At 38.6% G+C, this 23,979-nt stretch overlaps 4 protein-coding genes across 4 annotated transcripts in view; 1 reads left to right on the top strand and 3 right to left on the bottom strand.

Annotated features, from left to right (window-relative positions):
* LOC120413615 (uncharacterized) overlaps positions 1-16,640 on the bottom strand; it is a 67,495-nt gene extending 50,855 nt beyond the window's left edge. Inside the window, exons 1-2 of the mRNA XM_039574520.2 lie at positions 16,253-16,640; positions 4,916-5,584 (exon numbers count right to left, since the gene is read on the bottom strand). Of these exons, the coding sequence (XP_039430454.1) occupies positions 4,916-5,081 (166 nt within the window). The 5' untranslated portion in view covers positions 5,082-5,584; positions 16,253-16,640. The remainder of the gene's footprint in view (positions 1-4,915; positions 5,585-16,252) is intronic.
* LOC120413614 (uncharacterized) lies at positions 7,225-8,557 on the bottom strand. The gene is made up of 2 exons (XM_039574519.2): positions 8,399-8,557; positions 7,225-8,340 (listed from the first exon to the last, which is right to left on the bottom strand). Exons 1-2 carry the CDS (start codon positions 8,441-8,443, stop codon positions 7,567-7,569), a joined length of 819 nt encoding a protein of 272 aa, XP_039430453.1. The 5' UTR covers positions 8,444-8,557; the 3' UTR covers positions 7,225-7,566.
* LOC120413613 (uncharacterized) lies at positions 9,314-10,424 on the top strand. Its single transcript, XM_039574518.2, has 2 exons — positions 9,314-9,448; positions 9,507-10,424. The coding sequence occupies exons 1-2, from the start codon at positions 9,404-9,406 to the stop codon at positions 10,278-10,280; spliced, it is 819 nt and encodes a 272-aa protein (XP_039430452.1). The 5' UTR covers positions 9,314-9,403; the 3' UTR covers positions 10,281-10,424.
* A 3,295-nt stretch (positions 16,641-19,935) lies between the features above and the next one.
* Positions 19,936-20,612, bottom strand: LOC120413636 (cuticle protein 38-like). The gene is made up of 2 exons (XM_039574552.2): positions 20,459-20,612; positions 19,936-20,391 (listed from the first exon to the last, which is right to left on the bottom strand). Exons 1-2 carry the CDS (start codon positions 20,471-20,473, stop codon positions 20,002-20,004), a joined length of 405 nt encoding a protein of 134 aa, XP_039430486.1. The 5' UTR covers positions 20,474-20,612; the 3' UTR covers positions 19,936-20,001.
* Positions 20,613-23,979: the final 3,367 nt, after the last annotated feature.

The raw sequence follows: 23,979 nt of genomic DNA, 5'->3' as shown, positions 1-23,979 counted from the left end.
GATGACAAAAGAGAAACGAAAGACATGGTGCGGTTTGTTTATTAAGCAATCCCAAAATCTAGCACCGTTAACTAACTCAGAGTGACAGGCTAAGACAGTGTATGCGATTTTGGTAGGACTTCGATTACCACAACCAAGGTTATGATGTTGTATTGAAAAAGAGCTTGAAATAAAGGGTGATTTGATATCAAATAGTAGTTTTGGACAATTTTGATTCTGTAAAGGCGGTTAATTTATGATCTTTTTTTTCGTAACTGCGCTTACGTCACATAGTCAAATCAATAAAAATTATGTATTTTGCTTGTAAATTGCTGTTCTAAAACAATGTACAAGGTTTGAAAACATATAAAATGCTGGCAGTAGATAAAGCAGCGGTGTAAATTTTAAAATTCGTCATTTTTATTTGAGACCATCCACAGACCACGTGGACACTTTTTTTTTGGAAATCTCAACCTCCCCCCTATCGTGGACAGTTTCCATACAACCAAAATCTTTTTTGTATGGTAACGCTTCCGCCTCGTAAGCGGTAGATCGGGGCTCAAATCCCGGCTCAGACCAACACAACTGGTGATCTTTTCCCTTCTGGAATCGATTGCTTAGTAAAGGGAAGGTAGTGTATCGTCACAAACTGGACCTTATCACGACGACACCTTAGGGAGGCGACCTATGGAATGTTAACATTAACCTTAACATGTTAACATTAAGTTGAGAATGAAACTGCCACTGAATCCGCTTTGTAAATGCCGGCCCCGATAGGAAATGGGAAAGATTTACTTTACTTACCTTTACTAAAATGGCTGTATCTTGGCACTAAAGCGAAAGAAAAAAAATGTTCAAAAAGCAAAATTGATCAGGAGAAGTTTTCTACAAGATGATGGTATTAATTTTGACGGCAAAGTTTTTTTAGATGGTTTTGCCTTCCTCACCTTATTGAGGAAAGGCTATAAAATCACTCGGAAAATGAACTTTTTAATTAGACCTCCTAGACCTACCTTCATTTGTACATATCGACTCAGAATCACCAGCTGAGCAAATGTCTGTGTGTTTGGCTGTATGTAGACATGTGTACCAAATCAATGTCACTGGAATATCTCGTCACAGGCTCAACCGATTTTGGCCGGAAAGGTTTTAATCGATCCGTCTTAACGTCCCCTAAGTTGCTATTTAAATTCATGCAGTTTTATCATGTATTTAAAAAGTTATGTTAAAAAAACTGTTTCATATTAAATGAAAATTATGGTAAAAAGGGTGTTTTTTTCATGAAATCCTCACATGTAATATATTTTTAGAAAGCATATGAAAAGACCTTTTAGGTGGAGTAAGAATTATGAAGATCTGACTTACCTATTTAAAATTACAAGCAGTTTAAAAACTGGTCTGAATTTACATAACCTCAAATGGTCGTGGCGATCAACGCCACGGAAAAGCCGTGTAGAGGGATGCCATTTTCCTCAAAGGCCGTGTCTGTATAATCTTGACAAAAAGTCTGTAGGTAGTCTGTTTTTTTACTCATCGCTTATTTTTATTAGGACCTCTTAGGTGCTGCGAACGTTAGGGGAGATCCATAAACATGTGGACACTTTAGGCGGGTTGGAATCACTATAAATGAGAGGAAGGCACCAACCACCTAAAGGTGGATTAAGTTACGTTTTTGAAAGAAATTCGTAAAAATGTCAGGCAAAAAAAATCTTTTTTTCAGCTTTAACATGCTGCCAAAAAATGACGACTTCCTGGATCAAAATGAATACTAGTTAGGACTTCTAACTATGATTTAAAGTGAAATACGGGGCAATTTGAACGCAAGGTTTAGGAACAAAATATGAAAAAAAATCGCCGAAGGTTTCTGCCAAATCGCCTTTTTGGGACACACTAGTGTTGATGTGTGTATGGGAATTTTTGAAAAATGTTTGGAGAAATTTAAAAAAATTGCGGAAGGTTGTGTTAATTGTGTGAAAAATCGATCTATAGATTGAATCTGATAGAATCTAGGGGGACTTTTATCATAAAATTCGATAAAAATCAATTTTCCACCCAATGTTTGATATTTAAATATCATTGGGAAGAAGAACTATTCAAATTTTAGTTGATTCCCTTGTGGACCACCAATCAGTGAGGTACTCCTCGATATTAGCTCCTGAAAAGTGCTAAAAAGTGCAAAAAATGCCTCACGGCAAGAAAAAGAGGCGGTCCTCACCAGCAGGATCGGCAGATTTGAAGAAGCTAAAGAATGCCGAAGCGCTACCTGCAAATCCAGGCAGTTTGAGCAAGGACGCTCAAAATTCGTCTGGAAACCAGTTCGCTACCCTCCCTGTGGACGTGAGCGAGAAGGAAGAATTTGAACGTTGGGAAAAGTTGCCACCCATTTTTGTGAAATCATCGTCATCGGATTCGGTGCGAGAGTGGCTGACCGGGTTTATCAAATCTGGTGCTTTACGAGCTTCCATTCGCTTGTGTGCTGATGGACTCAAAATTCTGTTACCTACCAGAAAGGATTACAACTACGTTCGGGATTTCCTGAACAACACAAAGATTGAATACTACAGCCATGACGATCCAGGTAAACGCCCCATGAAACAGGTCCTCCGAGGCCTTTACGACATGGATGTGAGTGTGCTGAAAGAAGAGCTCAAAACTCTTAAGCTGAACGTGATCGAAGTCTTCAAGATGACGAGACACAACAAAGACATCAAGTATCGTGATCAACTCTACCTGGTTCATCGCGAGAAAGGATCGACAACGCCGTCTGAGCTGAAAGCAGTTCGGGCAATTTTCAACATCATCGTGACTTGGGAACGTTATCGTCCAGTGCACCGTGACGTGACACAATGTTCGAATTGCTTGCAGTTTGGGCATGGTGGAAGGAACTGTTTCATCAAGAGTCGTTGTGCAACCTGCGGAGGTAAGCACAATACTCAAGCTTGCGAAACAGTCAACGAGAACATCGAAGCAAAATGCTTCAATTGCGGCGGCGACCATTCGACCAAGAATCGAAGCTGCCCAAAACGTGCTGAGTTTGTGAAAATTCGGCAGCAAGCGACGACGAGGCACCAACCAAATCGTCGCACACCACCAACTTTCACGGACGTAGATTTTCCTGCTTTGGCGTCGCCAGGAGCGGGATCTGTTCGAGTGGCACGCATTGCCGTTGAATCAGCGGCCAAAAGTTGCAGAGAATACAACACCTGCAGGTTTCAGTCAGCAACCGAGGGAAAACCAATCAGCAGCAACGGATGAAGGCAGCAGTGACCTGTTTTCACCACAAGAACTTCTGAACATTTTCATCGAGATGACAACAACACTGCGTGGGTGCAAAACTCGTCAGGAACAAGTAAGAACCCATTCATTAGGAGCATTCATCTTAAAATACAGTTCGTAGTTTACTCGTTCTAATGATTCTGAATAATTCGAAGAATTTTTATTTTAGTTTTAAGTTAGGATTAGATGTTAAAGTGATTTTTTTTACCCAAATGTATTCGATTAAATGCAAAAATGTAAAACAATTTGAAATAAATGAATGAATGTGAACAGTTAATAATAATACGTAAAATACAACAAAGATGAAGAGCATTTAGCCATACCACTTAGAATGTAAATGAAATGTAATTATTATAAGAGAGTTCAATAAAGACATATTTAATTTCAAAAATTTAAAATTTTAGAGTTGGAAATTTGATTTGTGTTGCTTTACGTTGCCAATGTTTAAAAAATATAATTTTTCAATTTTTATCAACTATGACTGTGATTTTTACTAACATTTCCTATATTTTATGTAAAATAAGTAATGCAGTAATTTTCGGTATGTCTTAGACTATCCCTTTAGGTGTTTTTTTTACAATTGAAATGATAAGTAAAGTAAAAAATTTTAAAAGGAAGACATAATGATAGGTGATTGTAGAATAAGCCAAACAAGAGAAGTAAAGTTTTTGTTGAACAAAAGTAGCATAAAACGACCTCATGAACACGGGAACAATTTTTTTTGCATTACAGTCCAGCTTCGATTATCCGAAGTTTCGATTATCCGAAGGTTTGTATGGGACTTCGGATAATCGTATCATTGCCAAAAATCTTTAATTTTCATTTTTTTTATTTGCTTACTTTAAACACCAATTTAGTCAAATTTGAATATATGATTGCTTTTTAAATTAAAAGAATGCATTTTTTTCAATATGTTATAATCCCCTTTTTAGCCGCAATCTTGGATTTAAAAATTCTAAATCATTTTAGTTTATGGGTGATACTTAAGTCCAACCATTAAAATAAGACAACTAATTTTTTTTTCGTGATTCGATTATCCGAAGTGAACATTTTTGGAGGCCTTCGGATAATCGAGTAATCTAGTCTAGTCTAATCTAACCCTAGCGCAGCCATCCATTCGGAAGCATTCTGGAGAATGTGGGGTGATTACATCCAACATCCTTCTATTCCAAACGACCAGACCAACTGCGTTAAGTTAACTGCAGGATGATTCGTGGAATTGCATTGATTTTGAGCAACCTCTGGCCGATCGGCGTTAGCGCCACAACTCGCTCTGGATATGATTCCAATATCGATGCAAGGTCCAATATACGAGCAATTTCCATGTTTACATGTTTTCTACTGCCATTTTTATTGGATTACATGTTTCAAATATAAAATCCATTTCCATTCAATCCTATATTCCCATACACGACGAGATTAAAAAGTGGCGCAAAACCCACTTCAACATCATTCAAGCCGACACACACGCGTCATTTGTGCGAATGCTCGGCAAAGTGGTTAACAAATCGATAATATTCATACCTCGCGCTCGGCACACACACAGAATCCAGAATCTGCACACTCACACACAATCTGCCGGGGACATAGATATGAAAATCGCATAAAACTACGGCGATGCGAGAGGCAATAAAAAATGTGCCAACTTTAAATTACTTACCATCGCACTGAGTCACGCCGTACGTGCCGAACAGAACCGCCAGGACCAGGCAGGGATGCCAGGATGACGCTGCACGCGGTGACGAAGTCATCCTTTGTCTCATGCCGGCGGCGTCGACGACGGCACTAACGCCGGTGGCCACCGTGGGTTCTCCTCCCGAGTGCATCGAGAGGGCTCGAAAGTTGCGACTTCTCGAGAGCGGCGGGTTGGGGGCTTTTCTTAGTGTAAGAAAAAAGAGGATTTCGCCACGGTTCCGACCGAGATAACTGATTATTTTCCGTACGTAAACCACACCAAAGCCGGGATGATGGCTCGAAGGGGGGGGGGGGGGGGGGTGGGGATAATTTTCTTCCGTTTCTAACTTTTACCCGGATTTTCCGAGTCACACACAAACACACAACGCGGAACCCGTTGACGGACGGACGCGGACACACGGACGGGACAGGCACGTAGGTGCAATTAGTCACATTACAGAGAGAAGGTGGGGATTTTTTCAGCGAGTCCCGTGAAAAAATTGTAGATTCTACGACACGCTGGTCCTTCTTCGAGATGACGACGGTTAGCCAAATCTATTCAATTTAGCAGACAGTCAAACTGATAGATGAGCTCGCCGTGCACGGTGTCGGTGACTGGTCTGGTCCCTTTTGGTGTGGCCACTCTCTGCCGGCGCTGAAAGATAAGACCGGAAATATGCAAGATTAAATCTCATTGTGTGACGATGCTGGGATTCGGTCCCGCAGGACCATTACGACGAGAGCAAAGTTTTCCTACTCTCCGAGCAAGGCGATAAGAACTATTTGAACAATGATCTGTTGGAGCTAATAAAACACTTCATCGATGTCATATACTGGTCGGTGTCGTCTGCCCTCTTCACGGGGCGCTGCTGGACGGTAATCCTCGTCGGGACCGGATTGATGGATTATGGGACGCGCGCGAGCTTGGAAAGTGTGCCAGCTGACCCGGGGGAGGGGAAGGGCGTTGGTGTGCTTCTTTTGATAGATTGCGGCACAGATTTTATTTTTTGAAGCCACTTGAGAGCGAGAGGTGTAATTGGAGGGAAGTGGTTCAGCTGGGTTGGGTCAATTTCATTAGGGGATTGGGATTTATTAATAGAGGAAGTAAGTCAACGCTTTGATCTCGAAAGATTTAGGGAGGGTTTTTTGTGCAGTTAGTCGGAAGAATTTGTAATTCCAATAACGAAGGGACTTATGCTTCAATAACTTGTGCCTGTGATGGAGACGAATGGTATTCCAAGTTTCCAGCACCATCAACAATTCTGGAGTTTTTTTAAAAGGTCCAATAAACCAAATTTTCAGTTTTTGATTTTTGGGTGTTTTTAATACCCCTGACTCAAAGTAAAGTAAAAAGTAAATCTTTCCCAGTTCCTGAGGGGAACACCCTTGAAGAGTATCGGGACCGGCATTTACAAAGCGGATTCAGTGGCAGTTTCATTCTCAACTTAATGTTAACATGTTAAGATTAATGTTAACATTCCATAGGTCGCCTCCCTAAGGTGTCGTGATAAGGTCCAGTTTGTAACGATACACTACCTTCCCTTTACTAAGCAATCGATTCCAGAAGCGAAAAGATCACCATTTGTGTTGGTCCGAGCCGGGATTTGAACCCCGATCTACCGCTTACGGACGGAAGCGTTACCACTGGGCTACGTGGCTCGGTCAAGGCGGTTTCAAAAACACCCAAAAAGCAAAAACTGGAAATTTGGTTTATTGGACCTTTTCAAAAAAAAAAAAACTCCAGAATTGTACTTTGTACTATACTGCCGTTCTACGCATAATTGTCAGATGTTCAAAAAAGTGAAACCGAGAAAAACGCGATTGAAATTTTTCGATCGATTTCTGTGTTTCTACGCATAATTGTCACGCGGGTTCTTATTCGTCCTATGCGCCCCCAATCGCCCCAGTTAGTAGTTTATCACTCTTATTTATTATCCTTTTGCTATACAGTATGTAAACAAGACTCAATGCTTCGTATAACTAATGATTCCGTGAAAGAAAATACTTGGTGGGACAATTATGCGAAGAAGTGTAACGATGGGACAAACAGACTTGGTGTTGTTTTAATGAGTTTCCGAACAAAGTACGCGATTTTATAGATTTTTCGAAAAGTATACGACAAACTAAGTTTACGACAAACTAAGTTTAATGTCAAAAGGTCAAAATCGTCAAAAAATTACATGGGACAATTATGCTTAGAACGGGAGTAAAACAAGACAAAAACTTAAAAAAAATGAAGACAAATCTACTGACATTTGGTAGCAGCACTAATGCAAATTAATGATAGAATTTCGCTATAATTGCAGTAAACAGTTTAGTTCCACTGCTTTACTTTAAAAATTGTAAAAAAAGTACTCCAACAATTTTTTTTAATATTCCATTTAATTATTTTCTTAATATTGTGAAAAGAAGTTTATTTTTGGGTATTTGTAGATGATTTACTTATGCAATCCGTTTTTTTATCTTTCCATTATTCCGGAGTTTTTTAAAGGTCCAATAAACAAAAAAAAACTTTTTTTTGCTTTTTGATTTGCTTGAATCAGGGCGGTTTAAAAAACAGAACAAGCAAAAAATGAAAATTTGGTTAATAGGACTTATAAAAACTTTAGAATTGTTCCCAGTCATTTGATCAAACCTTTACAAGCCAAACCGTTCGCGGAACATTTTACGAAAATCGGACTGTGGTTCAATTACAGCACCTGATGTAGCCTTCAAAGCTGATTCCGCTGCCGGAGCGATTTCCACCGCTCCACAAGTGGCCATCATATTTGCGCGAGCCAGCTCGAAGCCGGTCTTCATGCGTTGCTCACTGTCGGTCATGCACGCGATGTAGGTCTGCTCCAGCCCATCCATGGTGGATCCCAGCACGGCAACCCATTCGGTCACCTCGTCCTGAATCGAAGTTGGGTACCGCTCCATGTTACCAGACTTTGAGGACAACTTGGTCAGGATCTTCTCCGGGTCGTAGAAGATGTTTTCATCCTTGAACACGTTCAGCAGCCCAATTCCAATGTACTCGGACTCGTCCTTTTGCATTGCGGCGTAAAACTTGTTCACTTCCACCGTCAACGCATCACTCGCTTCGGTAATACACGTGGCGAATCCCGATCCTGCCAGGTTCATCACGCTGTCCGTCATCAATCGCACAAACGAAAGACACGGTACGTCCGCTGTTGAAGGCTGGTTGTCGATCTGGAAGATGATCTTGTCCTCCTCGGTGATGGCATCCTCGACCAGGGTTTCCTTGACCTTGAGAACGTCCTCGTGGAACACGTTCAGCTTGGCGGAGCTGCTCAAGCGAGCGTCGGACAATGTTTCGATGACGAAATCCTGAATCTCGCGGTACCGCGGACGCAGGTTGTTCATGGTAGCGAGGACGGTCTTCGATTTGGGACGATCTGCCGAAACGGCCTGCAAAATGTCACTTTTATTAGCTTTCTGTTAATTTCATCAAATCAGCCAAACTTACGGTTAGTCCAACAAATAAAATTGCTGCAATCACACACGACTTCATGGTTAAGATTGTTTTATTTTGTCCCAGCTCTTAACACTACCTCTTTTAGATCACTTATGGCTACTTGCTCCAATCAGGGAGAATTTATATACGAGCCACCGAATTTGTTTCAGTTCCTGATATTCACCCAATTGTCCGCAAATCGTTGAAGAATTTTATCTAGGTCCGGCTGATTAAAACAAATCCACGCACATAAAAGCTTCAGTGGGGTTTGATGGCACTTGGATTGAAATTCGCAATCTGGTTCAACGGTATCCGGCCAAATCGTATCGCGAAGTTCCGACAACAACGCGTCCAGATTGTACGGTCAAGAATGTCGTCATGAAATACTGCTTTCGATTTATGGTGTATGGTCGAATCTGATACAGGGTTGTTGTCAGGTACCTAATTACCTTGATTTAAACTATCAAATGGTAATAAATTCCAGGAATTTACTTTTGAATCATTTCGTAAGTTCTTGAAATTTTGAGATAATTGTGGAAATTTTGTGTATCACTTCTATCAAGCAAAAAAAGAAAAACAAGGAATGAGGTTATAAAAAAGAATTTAGTTTTGTTTCCCTGAAAGTAACTTAAGCGTTCTATCCGATGTATTGTAAAAACAATGGCAGTAATCAAATCTTTTGAACACACTTTCACATGAAAAACATGGAAATCAGTGAAATTTTCTGAGGTGTTTGACAACAACCTGATAATCTCTACAAAAGACGATCCTATAATCTACACGCGTTGTTGTCGGCAATTGACCATATGATTTGGGCGGATGTCGTTGAAGTAGACTGTTTTTATCAACCGGACTAAGATTAAATTCTACAAATGTTATTGTGCTATTTGCTGAATATCAGGAACTGATACAAATTTGATGGCTTGTATATAAATCCATACTGGTTGGGGTAAGCAGCCATAAGTGATCTGAAACAGGTAGAGTTAAGAGCTAGGACAAAATAAATCAATCCCAACCATGAAGTCGTTTGTGATTGCAGCAATTTTATTTGTTGGACTAACCGTAAGTTTGGCTGATTTGAAGAAGTTAAAATAAAGTTAATAAAAGTGAAATTTTGCAGGCCGTTTCGGCAGATCGTCCCAAATCGGAGACCGTCCTCGCTACCATGAACAACCTGCGTCCGCGGTATCGCGAGATTCAGGATTTCGTCATCGAAACATTGTCCGACGCTCGCTTGAGCAGCTCCGCCAAGCTGAACGTGTTCCACGAGGACGTTCTCAAGGTCAAGGAAACCCTGGTCGAGGATGCCATCACCGAGGAGGACAAGATCATCTTCCAGATCGACAACCAGCCTTCAACAGCGGACGTACCGTGTCTTTCGTTTGTGCGATTGATGACGGACAGCGTGATGAACCTGGCAGGATCGGGATTCGCCACGTGTATTACCGAAGCGAGTGATGCGTTGACGGTGGAAGTGAACAAGTTTTACGCCGCAATGCAAAAGGACGAGTCCGAGTACATTGGAATTGGGCTGCTGAACGTGTTCAAGGATGAAAACATCTTCTACGACCCGGAGAAGATCCTGACCAAGTTGTCCTCAAAGTCTGGTAACATGGAGCGGTACCCAACTTCGATTCAGGACGAGGTGACCGAATGGGTTGCCGTGCTGGGATCCACCATGGATGGGCTGGAGCAGACCTACATCGCGTGCATGACCGACAGTGAGCAACGCATGAAGACCGGCTTCGAGCTGGCTCGCGCAAATATGATGGCCACTTGTGGAGCGGTGGAAATCACTCCGGCAGTGGAGTCAGCTTTGAAGGCTACATCAGGCGCTGTCATTGAACCACAGTCCGATTTTCGTAAAATGTTCCGCGAAAGGTTCGGATTGTAGAAATTTGATCAAATAGCTATGACAAATTATGGATAAACCAAAGAATTATTAGTTGTTATTGTTAACTTTGACAAAATCCTTGAGGATTGAAAAAAGATTTGCTTAAAAAATATACGAATATTTTCCACAATGTGGAAAACTGGCTGTAGTCTTCCACAAATTTACTTTTATACCGAAATATCTTCCAAATTTGGCAGGATGTCTGGATTTATTGAAAAAGTGTTCAAATATCCGTTATCCGTTATAAGAAGATCTTCAATATATCTGCAAAAATGTTTTCTTTCCCAATTTTCTTAATTTATGATCTAACTAAGGCAAATTATATTATGCCCTATAAATTAACAGCTACTAACAAACTCGTTCCGATGAAAACGAGCGCCTATTTTGGGAGCCTTTCGCAAAAACCGTAAATATCATTCATCAACCTCTGTGGGGACAGTTCGTCACCGTCCGGGTTGTCCGCACGAACTCCCGAACTGTCTTCTGATAAGGTGTAACATTCGCTAATTTATGGTGGCTGTATCTGGCGTAGTCAGTCCCAGGTAGGTTAGTGGTTCCATATTCGTACTACGATAATTAGCTTGACACGAGTGCGATAAGAAACACCCAGCGAGATAACAATTTGAAGGGAGCGAAACAAAAAACAATGCACGAGACTTACTGAAAATAAAGATTGCATTACTTCTTCTTTTTTTTCGAATGAAAGTCACGAAAAAGTTTGCGAAAATGTTCGTGACAGTCGATAAGCCCCGGAGGGACACAGGGAATCCGTTAGGCCGGTCCGTGTGTTATCAGTGCTCTGTCTCGAGCACGCAGGGTTTCGGACGTTTGAACTTTGGAACGATTCGTAACTCGTCAGGTAAGTCTGTAATTAAATGTCTCATCATCATCCGTCAAAACGGAGAAGGTTCAAACGAAAACAAAACAAAAAAATATGAACAGCTTGGAAGCGTGACGCATTCCCTCATTGGTGGATAAGGTCGAGCAGAGTGCTTGCGTTGCGCACGAATGGTCACGTGCTGAAGTGGGATTGAGAAGGACTTCGGTGGAAATTTTTAGGGAAAAGGAGGAATTGTTCCACTTCAAACATAAGTGTATTGAAGAAAAAAAAACATTTGAAACGTATGTTTGTTCAAAGGAATTTGAAGCCAGAGAATTACTGTTAATTCCCCATCAACTCTGATAAAATCTCCAACATAAATTTCATGTAATACCACTAACATGCAGGATTCGAACCTAAGTACACACGAAGAGAACTGCGCCCTAGCCTGTACGGCTATCAGATCGTTTAAGATAGGGATGGATAAACTTCAATATAAGCATGCCATCTCAGTCAAGTATGTATAAGTAGGCATTGGTGCGCTACACACTTCTGGGTGTAATTTTACATAAATTAAAAAAAATAGCGATTCTCTAAGACGTTGAACAACGATTTTTTTTTTATTTTTTGATTTGGATGAAACTTTGTGTGTACTTTTTCCTTGCCACAACACGTAATTTTGCGTCAGTTATTCGTCCATATAAATCTTCATACAATTTTGGCAACCATCCATACAAAAAGTCTAGTTAACCCCTTCCCGCCCAGAGCAAAATTGAGAAATTTTACGTGTTTCTTTGTTACTAGTAACTGATTTGACCAAAATGGCTGAAATTTTTATGGCTGATAGAAAATATTCTGCATAAAGCAGTTTAGGTTGAAAAAGTGCATTGTGGTGCTCTGGAGTAACCGTGGGTGTTAGAGGGTTAAAAAATCAAAAAATTGTACCTTGAGAACGGATTTTCTGATCGATTTGGTGTCTTGGGCAAAGTTACAGATAAAAAAGGTTTTTTTATTTTTTTTTGTTAATTCGACTTTAACACAAGATATTAAATTGCGCAAAATAATCATTTTTCGAAAAAAAAAATTTTGAAAAAAGACGATTTTTGTTACTTTAATTTTTGATGTAAAATTAAAATTGCAATCAATCAGTACTGTATTTCCGATATCGTGCACCATTTTCAAGTTATAGCCACCTAAAATTATTTTTTGTTCATCAAAAATCAAAATAAAAATCAAAATTATTCGCTCTACAGCATTGCCTTGGCGTTCTCGATTACGAGATTCCTACTCGAAACTAGGTGTCCGAAGGCTTGATTGTTGAAGCAATTGCAAACCTCTTTTTACACCTTAGCTACCATCCACCCCGGGGGGTTCGAACTGACGACCTTTGGATTGTGAATCCAACTGCCTACCAGCGACTCCACCGAGACAGGACCCAGGGAGCAGGGTAGATTAATTAGCACGGTGCAGTGCAAAAACTAAGGGGTCGTGCTTTATTTAAATCATAGCACCCACATTTTTTAGTGTCCACGATAAAACACAGCACGCGATTCGTTTGGGGTGCTTGACAATTTCTTAAGCACGTCACATTACAAGCACTTCACTGCACGTGTGCTTATTTCCTTCCGGCCAAAACTCCAAGTTTGTTTTAATTGAACCAACAAGCAAAGCGAATCGAACCTTTTTTTTATCACTTCAACACTGCCCTTGGGTAACAACCAACGGTTATCATACACATAAATTTCTAAAAAGGGATTGGGAACTCAGGTTGACTTTTTTTATTGGGAACAACTGCAACGGACGGACGGACGGATTGGTTGATGAAAAAACATTCTTTTCAATCCAGCTTTACTTTACGATCTATGTAAATTCTCCATTTCACAATAACATTTTTTTCGCATAACACCACCAGCTCTGCTTCCTTCACGAACCATTTTCTGCGTTCTGGAACTAGAATCAAACCACAACCAATTGCCGAATTTCTTGACGCGTTTGGGGTCTTCTCCAGGAAAAACTTGGCGGTGACCCTTTTAAACTTACACCGCTGCCCCAGGGAGAACCGCAAGGCGGGACTTGGCCACAATCTAATCCGGTGTGAAGATTTACATCTTGAAATGTGACGGGATCGGTTCATTTTCCTCAGACGTAAATTTACATTTTTGTTTTTTTTTTCAAACGAGAAAACAGGTCAAATCAACACCGGTTGCACTTAAGCACTCAAAATCAAGAGCACTGCGTGTAACTGACAAGCACTTGAGCAATTCTCTACGAAATCGGTCTTTTTTCTTCAATTTTAATTTTTGTATTTTTTAATCCGGCTGAAACTTTTTTGGTGCCTTCGGTATGCCCAAAGAAGCCATTTTGCATCATTAGTTTGTCCATATAATTTTCCATACAAATTCGGCAGCTGTCCATACAAAAATGATGTATGAAAATTCAAAAATCTGTATCTTTTGAAGGAATTTTTTGATCGATTTGGTGTCTTCGGCAAAGTTGTAGGTATGGATACGGACTACACTGGAAAAAATAATACACGGTAAAAAAAAATTTGGTGATTTTTTTATTTAACTTTTTATCACTAAAACTTGATTTACAAAAAAACACTATTTTTAATTTTTTTTATTTTTTGATATGTTTTAGAAGACATAAAATGCCAACTTTTCAGAAATTTCCAGGTTGTGCAAAAAATCACTGACCGAGTTATGAATTTTTTAATCAATACTGATTTTTTCAAAAAATCGAAATTTTGGTCGTAAAAATTTTTCAACTTCATTTTTCGATGTAAAATCAAATTTGCAATCAAAAAGTACTTTACTAAAATTTTGATAAAGTGCACCGTTTTCAAGTTATAGCCATATTTAAGTGACTTTTTTGAAAATAGTCGCAGTTTTTCATTTTTTTAAATTAGTGCACATGTTTGCCCAGTTTTGAAAAAAATATTTTTGAAAAGCTGAGAAAATTCTCTATATTTTGCATATTCGGACTATGTTGATACGACCTTTAGTTGCTGAGATATTGCAATGCAAAGGTTTAAAAACAGGAAAATTGATGTTTTCTAAGTTTCACCCAAACAACCCACCAATTTCAATCCGCAATATCTCAGCAACTAATGGTCCGATTTTCAATGTTAATATATGAAACAATTGTGAAATTTTCCGATCTTTTCGAAAAAAATATTTTTGGAATTTTCAAATCAAGACAAACATTTTAAAAGGGCGTAATATTGAATGTTTGGCCTTTGTGAAATGTTAGTCTTGATTTGAAAATTCCAAAAATATTTTTTTCGAAGAGATCGGAAAATTTCACAAATGTTTCATATATTAACATTGAAAATCGGACCATTAGTTGCTGAGATATTGACGATAGAAAATGGTGGGTTGTTTGGGTGAAACTTAGAAAACATCAATTTTCCTGTTTTTAAACCTTTGCATTGCAATATCTCAGCAACTAAAGGTCGTATCAACAAAGTCCAAATAAGCAAAATATAGAGAATTTTCTCAGCTTTTCAAAAATATTTTTTTCAAAACTGGGCAAACATGTGCACTAATTTAAAAAAATGAAAAACTGCGACTATTTTCAAAAAAGTCACTTAAATATGGCTATAACTTGAAAACGGTGCACTTTATCAAAATTTCAGTAAAGTACTTTTTGATTGCAAATTTGATTTTACATCGAAAAATGAAGTTGAAAAATTTTTACGACCAATATTTCGATTTTTTGAAAAAATCAGTATTGATTAAAAAATTCATAACTCGGTCAGTGATTTTTTGCACAACCTGGAAATTTCTGAAAAGTTGGCATTTTATGCCTTCTAAAACATATCAAAAAATAAAAAAAATTAAAAATAGTGTTTTTTTGTAAATCAAGTTTTAGTGATAAAAAGTTAAATAAAAAAATCACCAAATTTTTTTTACCGTGTATTATTTTTTCCCAGTGTAGTCCGTATCCATACCTACAACTTTGCCGAAGACACCAAATCGATCAAAAAATTCCTTCAAAAGATACAGATTTTTGAATTTTCATACATCATTTTTGTATGGACAGCTGCCGAATTTGTATGGAAAATTATATGGACAAACTAATGATGCAAAATGGCTTCTTTGGGCATACCGAAGGCACCAAAAAAGTTTCAGTCGGATTAAAAAATACAAAAAAAATCGAATGACCGAAATCCTAGAGAACTGCTCACTTGCACTGCACGCGAATTTTTCGCGTGCAGTACAGAGTCAAAGAGCTCCCTAAATTTTTGGCTGTGCCTACTTGTCAACCCTGGCAGGGAGACGACTCCTACACATGGACTGAGCTATCGACTTAACCTCTAAGATTAGACCGAGGCCAACACTTACTTCCCCTTCCGACGGAAGGCGTGACCAGACAAATCTCGTCTCGAAAAATGCCAACGGGATCTTCTGGGATCGAACCCAGGCCGACTGGGTGAGAGGCAATCACGCTTACCCCTACACCACGGTCCCGGTTATTGTTCATAACGTGACTAATTTTACCTGTCGAAGTCATGACCAAGTTTGACAATCTCTGAAAATATTAAAATTTTCTATAAGTGTGTTTCAAAATTCAAAATGTTTGAATATTTATGAGAAAATAAATAAAATGAAATGTTTTAAAGGCCTTCGGATAATCTAGTCTGAACTGTTTTCAAATCAAACAAAAAAAGCGAAACCTATTGGTATTTTAAATAAATAAAACGTCAGAAACTTTGAAAAACAAACTGGAACAGCAAATGTCATATAGTTTTTTTTTCCCAATTTTAATTGGTGCATTGAAATTATTTGAAAGAATATTGAATTTACGAAGTTCCATCGAAAAAAGATTGAACATCGATTTCCAGTTAAAAAAATCCTCACACAACTTTATTCGTGTGCTAGGAAAGTTTGACAACTGCCAAAGCATTAGGTTTTTGATAGTTTGACCTGATCTTTTTTAAAATATATTTGCAAAAAATCTGTGAGAAAGTTAAAAATAACCTTCGAAACTAACGATATTTTATCACAACTTTTGAAATGGGGGTAATTTATTGTTAATTGTTTCAACCCACTCAATAGTTAAAAAATGAATGCGATTTTTTCTCTTTTCAACAAATCGCAAGACAAAAGAAAAAATTGCGCGCAAAAAAAAGGAACCGTTATTCACTCACCTTCACGTGGGGTCCATTCATAAAAATCCCAATCCAATAAGAATCCACAACCGAGCCGAGCACACCACGACAACCACAGACTCCGTTCGACAGCAGAACAATAGATTGCACACAACGAGTTAAAGGGACGTTCTTTCACACGCACACAACTACTCCCGCAAAAAATAAAATCACTTTGCTTCAGATTTCGGCAAAATTTCACCGCTTTATTATGCACTTTTACACCTTGCACCGGAATCTGGAATGGCCAGAAGGCCTCGCACTTTTCACTGCTTTCGATTCACTACCCCGACCGGGAGGGAAATTTATCAGAATCGACCGACAAAGGGAGGGCGCGTCCGTTAACTTCCAACTGCACGCGACGAGTGATAAAAGACAACTGATGATGCTGAAAGCCAAAAGTTTCGTTTGTTGTGTTTTTGCCGCGCTCTCGTCGGCGCTGAGGCTGCTGGTCGGCAAACGGAGCTTTTCCAGCAGTGTTGCCAAAAAGCTCGGTGAAAGCTTGCGTATTATTTTTTTTAACGAATCTTTAAAATGATATCTGGAGTTATTTTTTTTTTAAAAGGTCCAATAAACCAAATTTTCAGTTTTTGCTTTTTGGGTGTTTTTTAATACCTCTGACTCAAGGCGGTTTCAAAAACACCCAAATAGCAAAAACTGGAATTATGGTATTTGGCAAATTCACTGAAGTGAACGAGAAGTACTGTTTGCTTATATGCCCAAATTGACCCTTTTGCATTTTTAGCAAAATTCAATTTATTTTAATTTTCAAAATCAGAACACTATCCAAAATTAATATTGTATTCCTCGAAAGTGATTATCATTTGGCAACACCGAAAAGCTTTCGTTAACGAAAAACCCGAACAAACCTGAATGAATTTCAGAGCATGCGTTGTTGTCATGCGCCCGAATGGCGGCAACTGGTAATGAACGGCGCCCGGCCGTTAGCAAGCACATGTTTTAAGTATTCATCCTGGAGTTATTTTGAAATGCGCTAAGCTATCTTCGCGCGCGTTTTGTATTGACACGTTTCCTGTTGTTATTAGAGAGCCTGGAGCTCCAGGCTCTCTAGTTGTTATGATCGTGAAAAGCTGAAAAAGCTGAAGGTGAAAAGTAAAACAATTAGATTGATTTTAAATTTTTCATGATTTTGTGACTTCTGGGTGATTTTTTAGATTTTTCTGATGATATTTTTAAAATCGAAATTTAAACCTTTAATTAGGAATTTTCTGAAAAAAAACAGATGTTTCATAAACTTTATCCCCCTTCCTTCAAAGTTTGCCCAAAAAATAGGGGTCAACAAAAAATAATTGATTGCGATATTTTTTTTGTCATAAAGTTATTTTTATTAGGTTCTTTTCGGTATTGCGCGTATTCCCGAAAAAGACATGCGGCATATCAGCCTCGAAACGACGCGCCGCACTTTCGGCAAATGCGCGCTGTCAAATCGCATACTGCTCATTTTGTTTTTGTTGATCTTCTTCTTTGAATCGCCTGGCATTGATGGCAGGTATGTTTTTTATTGCACTAAAAGTGCAGAAAATCGTTGGCAACAATGTCTACGGCAAATTCTGAAATGCCGCGCGGCCTGTACTTTTGAGAGAAACGGACAATACTGGGATCTGGTTAGGACCGAGTCGGATTTTGTAATTACATTGTTCTTAAAGCTAAGAGTAATTACAGAGGATCTGATTGCAGTATAATTATTCATTGAAAAACTTGTAAAGTCGATTGCAAACATTTTGGAAAACCCACCTCCCCCCCCCCTCCTTCAAAAGGTTCGAATAATCGGGGGGCTAACAAGTTTGTTTTCTAAAACCTTGAAATTTTTAATGGAAATAGAAGTCTAGCCAACTGAAAAAAAATTGAAATGCATTTTCCTGCGTTTATAATCATATTTGGCATGTCTGTCGGCGATCAAAAATATTTTCATTTTTTGTGCAAAAAGCTTTTCTTTTCGCCGAAAAAAAAAAATCTTCGGTACTTGGATATTTGAAAACTAATTATTGCAAAAAACTGGGCAGGCGTAAAATGCATTTTAAAACACTTTTTTCATTGAAATGCTAGTACCATGCCCCCCCCCCCCCCCCTATCGACTTAGGCCAGAGTCGAGGGACATAAACTTAAAAAAATATTTGCAACGGCTTTATGCATTTTTAAACAAGTATAAACTTTTCAACTGTTTTACTTATTTTGAATTTTAGGACAACGGATCGTTAAAAGACTAAGATTTAAGTAATAAAGAAAAGTATTTTTTTACAATTTTCGGAACTTGTTCAAAATATCATGGGGAAACTGGGATAGCAGTTTTAACAATGTTGGAGCACAACATTTTAATTTTTGTGAATGGTTTCGGTTAGAAACAGACTCAGACGAACAAAATGTGTACATTTATTTCCAAATCTTAAATCTTTAAGTGCGCCAAACACTGCTGCCCCTATTCAAAATGTAGTCCCGATTCGCCCCAGGTTGGGGTACTTAACTTAGTGCTGATTTTGAATATAGATTTATGGGAACCCAAGCCGGATTCAATAAGACTAAACGGACAAAATGATAATCGAGTAATTATTTTTTGTCCACTTAGGTACCTACACCAGGCATGCCAGATTTTGAAGATTTTCGGGCACATCACAAAAACGCAAATGAGTTTAACTTGATGGCAAAATAATATTTAACAAATCTGTTTTTGGCAAAAGAAGCAAAACATTGTTATCTTTTTGGTGAACAATTCATTTGATTAAAAATCATCGAATAACATGACAAAACAATAAGTTTGAGCATTGAGCCTGTGCTCGAAAATCTTCAAATGTGGCATCCCTGACCTACACACACCTACTCCACAAGAACGTTCAGAATTTGATTCTAAGTCGATATGTATACGTAAAGTCTAGAAAGTCTTGGCTTTCTTATTAATTTTAATTTTATCGAGTGATTTTATAGAAATTCTTCAGTAAGGTGAGTAAGGAAATGTTCTCGTTATTGATCATTTAAAAAAATACTCTTTAATTGTCTAGCAAACATTCATTTTCGGCCTTCTGTTGCTTAGAATCAATTAAATATAAAATAATAATCAAAAAATATTTGCTATAAACCTTGTTGAATTACTGATTGTTGATTATATCAACAAATCCAGAATTTTTCCAGCTTCTCCCGGACCTTGGCTAATTGGTGTCAAGTAAAGAACCATACCATGTTATAGGTGTAAGGACACCAGCCGTTCCTTACAAGAACGTGCCTGCCGTGCAGCCCTGAGGATTAATGCATTTCACCCTTCGAGCATTTTAAATTGGACATTCGATACTTTTGCTGTTTGAATTAGCATTCCCTTCCATCATCATCAACACCACATCGTTGTCTTTGTCGTCAGCTCTGCAGGATCTGGCTGATTCGATGTAAATAAAGGTTAGGACATCATCAGGACGATGTGTTCAATCAATATTCCCGCACATGTTTTACAGGATGGCATCATTTGACACGTGACACAATTTGTCACCAGTTTTCGACGATGATGAAGGAGAGACAAACAAGAGGTTTGGATCAGACTTGTTTGATTAAACATGGTGTGAATAATTAGAGAGCAACCTGAGTTTACGCTGCAAAAATGGCAGCAACACAGAGCCGTTACTGTCATTTGCAGCGGTGTAAACGGTAATAACGGCTACGGCTTGGTGAATCAGAAACTCTTTTTAAAAATTTTCAACAGCGAGGTTTATTCAGGGATCATTAAAGGGGACTAATGTTGTTCTGCTTTACAGGGCATAGGGATAGTACGGGGAAGCGGTGTAGGCGGCAGCCACTGGGGCAGCGGTGTAAGCGGCCGCTACTGGGGAAGCATAGGGATAGGCAGCGGCGTAGGGGGTGGTGTAGGCGGCGGCGAACGGAGAAGTGTAAGCAGCGGCCACTGGAGCAGCGGTGTAGGCGGCGGCGGCGAATGGAGCGGTGTAAGCGGCGGCAACTGGGGCAGCGGTGTAAGCGGCAGCCAAGGGAGCGGTGTAGGCCGCAGCGATTCCGTTGTAGTTCCGGGCGATGACCTGGGAACTCTGGGCAGTCACTACAGCTGGTGCAGCTGCCACGACCGGGGCGGCCACGGCGAGCGGCTTTCCGTTGGCGCAAGCGATAGCAACGGCAGCGAGGACGATCTGAAATGGAGCAACGGTGTAATGGTTAGGATTTTGTGGACCTCCGAAAGCCTATTCCACAACTTACCACTTTGGCGAACATTTTGAAGTTTTGGTTTGGGGTGGATTGGGTTGTTGTCTACGAAGAAGAACTTGAGCAAGTGATGATACTTCCAAGTTGGCATCGGTAGATATTTATACCAAATTAAACTGAGTTGTAGCGGTGGAGGTGGTTCTAATTCGATCAACCAGCTCACGTCTGACCGTCTGGCCCGGCCGAAATCAAAAGTGCCCTGCGATGCCGGTTGGCGCGGACAATTTTGGAGTCGCGCGTGCCACCGCAGTCTCATTAGGTATCCAAAGCGCGCATCCTGGCGGCCAATTGCGCAGGTACGCGTAAATCTGTCAATCGCGTGGCCTCCCTTTGCGCGAGTGTCTCTCGTAGGTCTGCCGGCTTGGGTGAGTCACTTTACAGTGAAGTTTATGTTGTGATGCATTGCGTAACATTAGGACTGCCATTAAAACAGGTTGCAGGTAATTTATGGATCGCGAACTTTACGGTCAGTGTCACGGGTGGTCACGTTCGGGTTCGGCATGCCGTTTACTTTGGTTATAGGTCAATAAACGGATCAGCCGTACTCGGATTTATTGAACTCGATCAGAACATCTTTTACCAGATAAAAAAAGTATTGTAGACTTACAAAATAATATTTAAATAACTTTCTGTTTAACATTCATACCAAATGCGTCCAAATAAACATTAGAATTTCTTTGGAAGTAGACACTTGTCAAAATGATTTATTAGTATTTTATGTTCTGCGAAGTGATTTGAATAAATTTCCAAACACCCAATCTGATAAACGTTTTAAAAAAGGGAAAAAGACTTTCATGATTGCCATTTGCTCAACCCATTCTAATTTTCCTAATTGATTCCTCCGAAAGGATCCCTCCGACCGCAAAGTAAACCTTTTAGTCTGTTAACTGTCCCCAGCAAAGTTAGTTTTTGGGCTGGTGGTCCTTTCCCTATATTCTTTGGCAAAGAATTCAATCAAAGCACCGTCGCCTGCGGGTGAAGGAGAGGTGAACCCCGAAATTACTGACAAATAATCGACGAATATTTGCAGCGTGTTAAGCACCAATTTGGATGACATTCTCGCTCTCCCCTCCGAAACGTTCCTTCGTTGCCTTTAGATTCTATGGGATGTCCTCCTATTTGAAGCAGGCTCGTAGATACTAGGTAGGATAGTGGGATTGAGTTTGAATTTTTAAGCAGTTTTTTTGTGAATTTAGATTGTTTTATTTTTTTAAATCTTAGACTGACAGATTTCTTCCCTAATTTGATTTTTTTAGCTTTATAGAGTGTATGTACTTTAAGCGGATATAATAATTGTGGAAAATAAAACTTTTTTTGTACAGTCGGTACTCGATAATTCGAAACCTACATTTCCGAAGATTCCACTATCCATTATAGAATCTTCGAATGATTAAACCTGGGTGCTGAATAGTGGTTCGCAAAACGGCCTCAATTTTGAACTGTCAAGGTGGAATCAATTTACTGTTCGCCAAAAGTAGAGAGTATTGTTATTGATAATGAAAAATTGTTTTTTTGTTGATGCAAGAATGAAAAATTTGTGGCTCAAGAAAGAAATTAAAAAATCTTAAGAAAGCTGAAGGTGAGACCATCACCGTGTTCTTGAAACCACCTTGAGACAGGGTTATTAAAAAACACTCAAAAATCAAGAACTGAAAATTTGGTTTCTTGGACCTTTTCAAAACAACACTCCAGAAGTTGTCTTTATTGTTTGATTCCGTTTGAAAACCTGGTTTAGTGAAAATCTTCTTTGTTTGTTGGATCAGCTTCGCTAGCGCTAGCTGGACCAGGAAGAGCTGCAGGATTCTAAAATCAGCCAGGAAATATATCGGAGCCATTGCAGAATGACACTCTCGCCGCAGTTCTTTGTAACCCGTAAAAAGAAAAATCTCCTCTAACCGGTCAAAGGGCGACAATTTTTCAGCAAAAATGTCCAAAACTGGACAAAATAAGACACACTACTGATTATAAAACAGCTCATTTACCAGTAAGAAAAAAGTCATACTTGTGCTTGAACAGCCTCCTACTTTGTATACCGTAAACCGGGGTGACTTTGATAGGATTTCAATTTGTTTTTAGAACATTTTCCAACAGGTAAGGTTTTTCTCAAGATTATTATTTTTAAAACATGTACTGGGGTAGGCCACACAAAGTCCATGCACTATTTTGGAAAAAAAAGTTTTTTCAATAGTGTTTAGAAAAATAGTTACGTTAAAAATTCTTGGTTTTAATTCCGGGGTGTTAAAATCATATTTAAGATGTTCAAAGTTTATTTGTACGTTAAATGTACCATCACTAAAGTAGCTGATATAGTTTGTAAGAAAAAAAAAATCAATGTTTATATTAAGTTAACTAAGTTTATAAGCTTTTTAACAAAATACATTTAAATTTTAGGTAAAATTGATAAAAGTCTGAATTTTGCCTGAAATTTGTTAAAAATTGTTTTGTTTATAAAATTATCGATTTATATTGCATTTTATACTGAATTCGAAGCACGAATCACAAGTTTTCACATTTTACATGAAATTTGTTCAACTGAATTTGCCTATAAATTTGGAGATTTTTTTAAATTGTGTTTCAAAAACACATATTATTTATTATTTACAAACTTATTTAACCTTCTCCTAGTGGAAAATTGTCCAAAGAATCCGAAAATGCATTCCGTTTTCCGATTAAAAATCATGTTCATTGAGAAAATCATGACACTTTGAGAAGTTTAAAATAATGACTTTCATCCACATTTTCTAAACTATAGTTAACTAACTTTATAAACTTTTTAAAAATTTATGAAAAGTTCTTCATGAGGTACTTTGAACACTTCTCTACCACGGTCAGTATGTTTCTGAACCATTCCTTACGTATTTTAAATGTACTCTTCATTTTGCGGAAAAATCGCAAACCTATCAAAGTCACCCCGGCTATCAAAGTCACCCCGTTTTACGGTATGTAAACAAAGTGGGATCATTGGAAAATCACGTTACGCATTCTCTCTATTCATCACCCAGAATTAAACCATATAAATAAAAGATTTTTGTATTTTTGTAACCTTTTTTATTTATTTTTGAGGCAACTTTAAGATCATACCCATATGATGCCCACAATTTCTACTTCGTAGCTTGAAGGATTTTTCAAAAAAAATATCATTTTCCGTGAGTCCAATTTTACATAAAAGTCCCTTGGTCACCTAATTTCAAATACTTATCATTTAAAGCTTCAAATTATTGAAAAAAAAAGTTTTTTCGAATGTTTAAAAATGAAAGGGGTCGTTCCACCCCTCCGCCACGAGTTATTGAAAAATGACCCGTTAAAAAAATCAAACTAGGTATCAATTGATTTTGAACAAAATGTTTTCTTTGGTTTTACTTTCTTTTTCTGATGTTTGATCTTAAAATTTGTAAGATATTAAAATATATAGCGGAATTAAAAGGAACAATTTGTCTCTTTGTATTCACAAAAACGCATTCTGTTAAAGAATTCGATTTGTGATGCCTTTTCGTTGGGTCGCAAAATTTTTCGCG

Source organism: Culex pipiens, chromosome 2 (assembly GCF_016801865.2).
Source record: "Culex pipiens pallens isolate TS chromosome 2, TS_CPP_V2, whole genome shotgun sequence".
Lineage (NCBI taxonomy): Eukaryota > Metazoa > Arthropoda > Insecta > Diptera > Culicidae > Culex > Culex pipiens.
The sequence above is the reverse complement of the archived record's forward strand: the minus strand, read 5'-3'. Positions and strand labels throughout refer to the sequence as shown.

Bases quoted from the DNA above. Each gene is read 5' to 3' on its own strand.
- LOC120413613 (XM_039574518.2), top strand. From the start codon at position 9,404: ATGAAGTCGTTTGTGATTGCAGCAATTTTATTTGTTGGACTAACC. The intron at 9,449-9,506 runs GTAAGTTTGGCT...GAAATTTTGCAG, and splicing joins TTTTATTTGTTGGACTAACC to GCCGTTTCGGCAGATCGTCC.
- LOC120413614 (XM_039574519.2), bottom strand. From the start codon at position 8,443: ATGAAGTCGTGTGTGATTGCAGCAATTTTATTTGTTGGACTAACC. The intron at 8,341-8,398 runs GTAAGTTTGGCT...GACATTTTGCAG, and splicing joins TTTTATTTGTTGGACTAACC to GCCGTTTCGGCAGATCGTCC.